This window comes from Puma concolor, chromosome B1 (genome assembly GCF_028749965.1).
Source record: "Puma concolor isolate L17-30 chromosome B1, mPumCon1.1.hap2, whole genome shotgun sequence".
NCBI lineage: Eukaryota > Metazoa > Chordata > Mammalia > Carnivora > Felidae > Puma > Puma concolor.
In genome coordinates, this window is record NC_141670.1 from 207,135,031 (window position 1) to 207,143,040 (window position 8,010).

Below are 8,010 nucleotides of genomic sequence, written 5' to 3' on the forward strand. Positions count from 1 at the left end.
GGAGACCCAGAGACTCGAGAGGCGACCCCGAGACGAGCGACCGGGAGAGGCGGGAGCGAGGTCCACCGAAGGAGAGGGAGGGGGCCGGAGACGCGCGGAAGACGCCGAGAGTCTGCCTCCGGGGACACCCCCCACCCCCCGCCACGACCCCACCCCCTGCCCCAGCCGCGGAGGGACGCCGGGGCCTCGGGGACCGCGGTTGCGCCGGGACTGCGCGCCCCGGAGCCGGACGAGAGGCCGCCTGCCCGCCGCGTCCCGCGCCGGGATGTCCCGGCCGAGTCTTCGCGCTCGCCCGCCCGCGCGCCCCGGGGCCTCCGCGGCCCCTCCGCCGACCGATCCCGCAATTATTTAAAAGCCAGGGCGGCTCCTCCCCCTTCGCCCAGGAGGCAGGCGCACCGTTTCTGGACGAGCGGAGACGCGGCGACGCGCCGCTGACCGCGACAGCCGCTCGCGGCCCGCACTCGGGCTCCGGGCTGCGCGTCTGTCGGTCGGGCCCGGGGCTCCGTCCGTGTGTCCCGCGCGGGGCCCGCCTCCTCCGCCCGGGGCCGTTCGCAGCCAATTAGGCGCGCGCGCTAAAGAGGGCGGCGGCGCCCCGCGGCCGCCTGCGGGCGCACGTGTGTGCGGCGTGTGGGCGCGTGGGCGCCGCCGGCGGGGTCGCCATAAATGCGCGGGCCGGGCGCGGCGGGCGCCTGAGGCGGCGGCGGAGGCAGCGCCGGGCGGCAGCGGCCGAGAGCCAGCCGAGCCGAGGCCGCCTGCGCCGGGCCGTGCGGCGGCGCCCGGGGCCGCCGGGGATGGGAGCCCAGTAGCCGGCGGGGCCCGAGCGGCCGGAGCGGCGGGAGGCCGGCATGAGCGCGAGCGGCCCGGCGGCTCCCGGGGACGGCCCGGCGCTGCCGCCGCCGCCGCCCGGGCCCGGCCCGGGGCCCGCACCGCCCGCCGCCACCGCCGCCGCCGCCGCCACCGCCCGGGACGCCATGGACGGGCGCGCCGAGCTGCCCGCCTTCGCCCGCGCGGGACCCCCGCCGCTCGCCGCCAGCGACACGGTGCCCGCGGCGCCCGAAGGGGCCGGGGCGGCCCGGCCTGGCCCGCCGCCGCGCCCCACGTCCTTCTCGGTGCTGGACATTCTGGACCCCAACAAGTTCAACAGCAGGAGACGCCGCTGTGTGCTTCTGGGCCCCGCCGCGTGCGCCCCGTGCGCCCCGGCCCCGTGCGCCCCGGCCCCCTCCGCCCCGGGGCGCCCGCCGCGCTCAGAGGACCTGGAGCGCCGCGCCCTCGCCGCCGCCGGAGGAGCTGGGGCCGCCACCGGAGCTGAGCCGCCGCGTGAGTAGGACGCGGCCCGCTCCGGGTGCGGGGGGCGGGGGGACGGGCCGCATCTACGCGTTCACGCTCCTGGGCCCCTCGGCGCGCCTGGCCGGCCGGGTGCCGGGACGGTGTGCGAAGTTCGCAGCGCGCGGGGCTCCGTCCGACCCGGACTCCGGGGCCCGCGCCGCCCCGCGCCTCCCGGGATGGCTCCGCCAGCGGGTCCCGGGGCTGCGGGGCCGCGGGGCCGCGGGGCCGGCCTCGGGAGGTAGTTGGTGCCGGAGGAGGAGGGCGCCTGCGAGGCTGCGGGCCCGTGACCTCCCCGCCCCCACCACGGCCGCCCGAGGCCTCCCTTCCTCCCCCTTTCCTCCTCCTCCTCTTTTTTTTTTTTGGGGGGACAAATCAGACTAATTGTGACAAAACGCTGGTTATCTCTGGAAAAACAATTAAATCCCTTCGATTACAGTTAAGGGGAAATGTGCTTAGCGGCGGAAAGCGGCCGGTAATGGGGCGGCCCGCGCCCCCGGCCCGGTCGATATCCCATTACGGCAGCATGCATATCTCTTTCAAGCACCTTGCAAACTCCCCCCGAACATCTAAATTATAGGGTCAAAATTCGGATAATTACTCGATTAAAACCTATTACACTTATTAGGGGCCGCTATTGATCGAGAATTGCATTCGACCGGCTCCTGATTGCTTTTGGTTCCCCCTCCTCCGGCCCTTTCTCCCTCCAACTTCCCAGCCCCTCGCCGAGCAGGGATGGGAGCGAGCGCAGGGCAGCCGGGGCTGGGGCCGCAGCCTTGGGGCATGGGGGCCTCAGGTACTTGGCTTTGCCGGTTCCAGGTGGGGTCTAGATGGAGGGGGAGCAAGCCCAGGCCGGCCGGAGGGAAACCCTCTGGGCTTTGGGCCTAGCCTGGGTTCTGGGAGTCTCCACCCCGAGCCTGCACCCGCATCGGGAGCCCATCCCAGCAGAAGGCCCTGCCTCTCGCAGCTTCAGGGAGGGAGCCAGGCCAGGCCCTCTCCCTCCTCAGATCTCCCCCGGACAAGGCAGGGCTGTATGGCCAGGTGCTCTCAGGGTCCCCTAGGGGATAGCCCCTGCTCCCGCCAAGGGGTGTGGCTGGGGGGCCAGGCCACCTGCCCTGCCGACTTCCACCTAACCTCTGCAGTTGCCCTGGAGGAGTCTGCTGGTACCGAATTTGACGTTTGTTCCCCGGGTTCTCCATGTCAACCTGACTCAACAGCAGGGGCCTCGGTGCGGACTGGGCCGCACTGTGTAGGGCACCTGCCTGGCTTTTCTCACGGTGGGTCGGTCATACCACCACCTGTGGGGGTGGAGTCTGCGCGGATGCCCTCCCAGGGCCTGCCCAGGACAGACCCTTTCTTGCAAATTTCCCCGACTCAAAATGCAGCTACCTCGGGGGCCTCTGCTGGGAGGAGCCCTGCTGCTGCGCAGACCGGGCCTAGCGGGGACACGCCCCCGACTTAGCGCCGGCTCCGGACCCCCACCGCCCAGGACCGGACCTCCTGGTCAGGACCCCGACCCACCCGGGCTTCCGCGGCGGGGAGGACGGCTGCCAAAGGCCCAGGAGGCTTGAGGTGGAATCGGGGCCAGGGCGGCCGGTTCTGGTCCCCAGGAGCCCCTCACCTCCTTGCAGGCGGCCCCAACCCCACCGCCGCCTCTGGCCCGCAGGCTCTAAAATGCCGGGTAATTGTCTGGCCCTCGCCTCCCCGTAATTGGAGGGTAATCTACGCCGAAATAAATTAAATGGCCGTTAACTAGTTTGTACATTACACAAAATGAGTTTAATTAAGTTTGTATCTGCCCCGCGGATCGATCGGAGCCTTCACTCCGCTGTAAACCCCGCGCGCGGAACCGGCCCGGCCTGGCCCGGCCCGGGAGGCTCGGCGCAGGGGAAGCTTCGAGAGAAGCAAGCGAGGAAGGGATAGCGAGGCGCCCCGGGCGCGCGGGAGGGGAGGGGGGGGGAGAACGAAAGCGCCCAGGGGAAGAGGAGGTGGGGGAGCGGAGAGAAGGGGACCCTCCCCGGGGCGGGAGCGGGAGGGAGGGCGCCGCGTCCTGACTGTGCTGTGCTCCCCGCCCGCCCGCAGACGCCGGCGACCCCTACAAGGCGGACGAGGCCGAGGCCAGCGGCTACAGCAGCGGCGGCGGCGGCCGCAGCCCGAGCGCGGACAGCGGGGACGAGGCGCCCGACGACGACGACGACGACGACGACGGGGCGCCCGAGGCCGGGACTGCGCGCGGCGCGGAGGAGGCGCGGGGAGGCGGCGGCGGCGGCCTCGCGGCCCGCGGGTCGGGCTGCCCGGGCGCGGCCGAGGCCGAGGCGCCCCCAGGCGCGGTGGACGAGGCTGCAGCCCCCGGCCCCCGCGGGACCTCGCCCGGAGCCCCGGGCCCGCCGGGGGTCGCGGCGGCGGCGGCGGCGGGGGGCGCGGGGACGACCCCGCAGGGTGCGGCCGCGGCCGCGGCCAAGCCCAAGCGGAAGCGCACGGGCTCGGACTCCAAGTCCGGGAAGCCGCGGCGCGCGCGCACCGCCTTCACCTACGAGCAGCTCGTGGCGCTGGAGAACAAATTCAAGGCGACGCGCTACCTGTCGGTGTGCGAGCGCCTCAACCTGGCGCTGTCGCTGAGCCTCACCGAGACGCAGGTGAAGATCTGGTTCCAGAACCGCCGCACCAAGTGGAAGAAGCAGAACCCCGGCGCCGACACGAGCGCGCCGACCGGCGGCGGCGGGGCCGCGGGGCCGGGCGCGGGGCCGGGCGCGGGGCTGCCGGGCGGCCTCAGCCCGCTCAGCCCGTCGCCGCCCATGGGCGCGCCGCTCGCCATGCACGGCCCGGCCGGGTACCCGGCGCACGGCCCCGGCGGCCTGGTGTGCGCCGCGCAGCTGCCCTTCCTGTCGAGCCCGGCGGTGCTGTCGCCCTTCGTGCTGGGCTCGCAGACCTACGGCGCGCCCGCCTTCTACGCGCCGCACCTGTGAGCGCGGCGGCGGACGGGGACCCGGAGGCGCCCGCCGCCGCGCTCGTGCAAGGCCTCGGTCGTGGACTCTGTACATAGCCCGTTGCTACAGGAGAGTTTTAAATTTATAAACGACTGTTCTCGTCGGGGCCGGGCTCGGCCCGCTCGGAAGCACTTTGCTGAACTTGACTCAATCAATAAACCGCAGGAGGCCGAACCCGCGTCCCTCAGGCTCCCGCGCTGCCTTCCGCCGGTCCCGTCCGGTCCCGTCCGGTCCCGTCGGTGCGTACTTGGCGCGACCGAGGCGCCTCGGGGGCTGTTGCGCCAGGCGCTGCGTTCAGGCCTCGGTTTCCCCGCGGGCGTGGTGTCCCGTGGCCAAACTCTGCGGTCGGATGGCGTCCGGGTTCCGCCACAGGCGCGCGCTTGGTGCTGGCCAACTGAGGCTACTGTCCAAGAGTCCCGCGTCCCCGCGTCTCCCCTTCCCCCACCCCGGATCCTCTAGCTTCGGGGACGCCCCCCTTCCACCTCCGTGGAGCCTTGGGGGGCCCTTAGGGGTGCGGGAAGCCCGGCGGGACGGAGCCGGGCGGGGCGGGGGCCGCGGGTGTTGGGCGCATCCTCCCCCGGCCCCTCAGGGACGAGCTCCCGTCGCTTCCCAGCGGAGGAAAGCTGGGACGCGCCGGGCTCCAGACACTTGCCCGAGAGCGCCGAGCTGGACCGCAAGCCCGGCCCGCACGAGTCCAGCGCTCCAGCCCGGCGCGGCCACCTCTCCTCCAACGACTGGCGGGTTCCCCTCCAGTCGCGGTCCCCACGCGGGTTCCTGGAGCCCCGGAGACGCGGGGAGGCTAGAGGCGGCGGCCCCCGGGCGGGTGGCTGCCCGACGCGAGAGCCGAGGCTACGGGGCCGCAGGCCGCCGGCCTGCCTGGACTGCGAAAGAGCTCGCAGGGGCGGCAGGACCCGGGGCGCCGTGGGGCCCGTGGGGCTGGTCCGCGCCGAGCCCAGCGCCGCAGAGGGAGCCAGGGCGCGGCGGCCGCGTGTCTAGGCGAGCACCCCCCTGCGCGTGCAAGGAGTCGGCTGAGCTCTCCCGACTTTTCCCTGCGCCAGGCAGCCCGCCACGGTCCGCTTTGGGTAGGGCTGGGGGCTGAGGCTGGAGCTGAGAGCGAGAAGGCGCTGTGGGGGTGGGCGGCAGCGATCCCCCACCTGCCTGGGTAGGAGTGAGGAGAGCGCCCCCCCCCCCACTGGCTTCACCATCACTAGTGGGTAAAGGGCGGCTGAGGGGCAGCTGGGACCACCCTGCGCACCACGCCCCAGGCTCCACCCCACCTGCCACCCCCCGCCCCTGCTCCCCACCTGCACAGCGCCTGCACCAGGAGATTTTCTGCTAAGTAACCCTGCTGACTGACTCCGTCAGCCCCAAGAGGGGGGCTCTCCCACTGGCGGAGCTCAGCATGCCCCAGGAGTGGGGCTCAAATCTGCTGAATCTAACGGGAGAGGGGAGAGGAGGTGGGGACACCCCTGGTCTCACCACTGAGGCCTGGGCACCCAGGGTGTAGGCAGCTGACGGAGGAGACCCAGAGCTCCAGAAAGTTCCAGAAGGCTCTTGGCCTAAAATCAAATCACAGCATCGCGGTGAACTTAGCCCAAGTGGGCTCAGGGGCTGCCAAAGCAGGAAGCCACAGCCTCCGCTTCTCTTCTCCCGAGCCGGGAGGACAGGCCAGAGGAGGCAAGCCTATCAACCTAGAGGGTGTGGGGTCCATGCTCCAGGGAGCCCCTGCTTCCCCTAAGCCCACCTGCTGAGCCCAGTGGAGTCTGCTGCTCCACCGCCCTCAGAGGGAGAGGACGAGGCAGACCCCCAGGTACCGCGTCTCCCGCGCCGCCAGGACCGAGCTAGAGGCAGAGGGGAGTGCTGGTTTTCCGGATTCCTCAGCACTGCCCCTGCCCCACGGGGGGGCTGACTTCGCTGTTAGTGCCAGGAAGGGCCGTCTCAGTCCTGGGATCCGAGTGCACCGAGGGGTGGCCCCTCCTCGAGCTCCGAGGACCAGTCCTGGCTGCAGTCGCATCCACCTGTAATCCCAGAACACACCCACGTACTTTCCATCACCTGGGAGGAGTCTCCTGTCCAGCAAGGCACAGGCCCTGCAAGTATGGGCCCAGACGAGTACAGGCCTCCCTGAGGGCCTTGCTGGGGAGGCTCTGCTCACCACACTGGCCCCCAGGCTCCTGCCCGGGAACTGCCGAGCCCAGGCAGACGCAGAGCTCCCTCCCCATGGGGCCACTCCCCACACCACCCAGCCCTCCTCGTCTCCCTCCGTGCCCAGCCCACAGCTGGCGCTCTGCGGTCCCCTGCTAGTGGGATTGGCTTTGGCTGCATGAAAGAGAAAATCCAAAGAACACAAGTTGAAAGATTATTTTCTTTTGTGTGAGGAAAATGTGGCCGCTGGCAGCCCCAGGCAGCCATGACACCTACAAAGAGCCCTTGGAAGCCCTATTCCATCCCACTATCTGTTACAGCTTCCCTGGGCTGGGTCCTCATCCTCAGAGATCCATGTGGAGGGTGACGCTCCAGCCATCACATCCCCATTCCAGGCAGCCAACAGGAAGGAAAGGAGCAGAGGGGCACACCCTTTTTCCTTTTAAGGCGCTTTCCCAGAAGCCTATGTAACACAGCTGCTCACAACTCATTGGTCAGAGCTTGGTCACATGACCTCTCCTTGCCACGGGAGGCTGGGAAATGTAGTTTTTTAGAGCCGGTGGCAACTCCTAGTGAAAAGGGGAGAGTGGATGGATATGGGGGCCGCTAGCCGACCGGCCACCCCCGCATAGCACCCTCCAGCGTTGCCCGATTCCTTGCCTGCCCGCCCAGCTCCTTTGCCCAGCTTTGTTCCATCCCCTCCACCCCCCCCCCCCCCCGCCGGCAGCTGGGCACGCGGGGGCCATGGGCTCACCCAGCTGTTGGCCACACCCTCCAGCGGGCACACCCCAGTGTGTTCACTTCCCTCTGTCCGTGACCCCCCCACCGCCCCCTCGCCCCCACTGCCGGCTCGGGCCACCCACCCATCCCGCCATGTGCCCTCCCCGCCCACCTGGACTGACCCCTGCGCCCTCCCTCCTCACCCACTCTTTCTGCTAGGCGGTGTCCAAACATGCTCTGGGGTCCTCACCCTCCTTCGAGCCGACCCTGTATTGCATCCAGCTGCCCTCCCAAAGCCAGAGTTACCCAAAGAGCTGTCTCCACTCGCTGTCCACTTCGGTGTCTCCGCCCGCGTCTCCCCTTCAGCCCCGCGCGGCCCTGGCCCCACTGCCTGCCAGTTCTTCTGCTGGACCCCGGGCCCCACGAACCCGTTGCGCCCCACCTGCAGTCCCGCAGAGGTGACCCTGAGCGCAGCTCCGCCCCCCCTCTGGGACCGTGCCCGCCCCGCCCCCCCACCGTCTTCCAGCAAACCCTGGTGGCCCGTGCGCCCTGACCCACCTCACTCCCCACCCTGCCGCCCCGGCCGTGGGGCCGCGGTGCCCTCGTCCACGTGGTCCCCTCCCCACACCGCAGCCCCGCAGCAGAGGGGCCATCTCTTCAGCCTCACAGCCCTCCCCGGCGTGTCTAGCGCTGTCACCGGACCAGTCACCGTGCCCCTCCCGCTCCTCCTCCCTTGCCCGCGGTTAGTCACGTGTGACCACATGCCCCCGCTCCCAATCAGCCAGCCTCATCTGTCACATCGCCCGTCCCAAAGTGGCCCCCTGAGGGCCCAATG

General features: G+C 70.9%; 1 protein-coding gene across 1 annotated transcript; it reads left to right on the plus strand.

Annotated features, from left to right (window-relative positions):
- The first annotated feature begins 845 nt into the window (after positions 1-845).
- Positions 846-4,289, plus strand: NKX1-1 (NK1 homeobox 1). The gene is made up of 2 exons (XM_086702941.1): positions 846-1,317; positions 3,406-4,289. The coding sequence occupies exons 1-2, from the start codon at positions 846-848 to the stop codon at positions 4,287-4,289; spliced, it is 1,356 nt and encodes a 451-aa protein (XP_086559067.1).
- Positions 4,290-8,010: the final 3,721 nt, after the last annotated feature.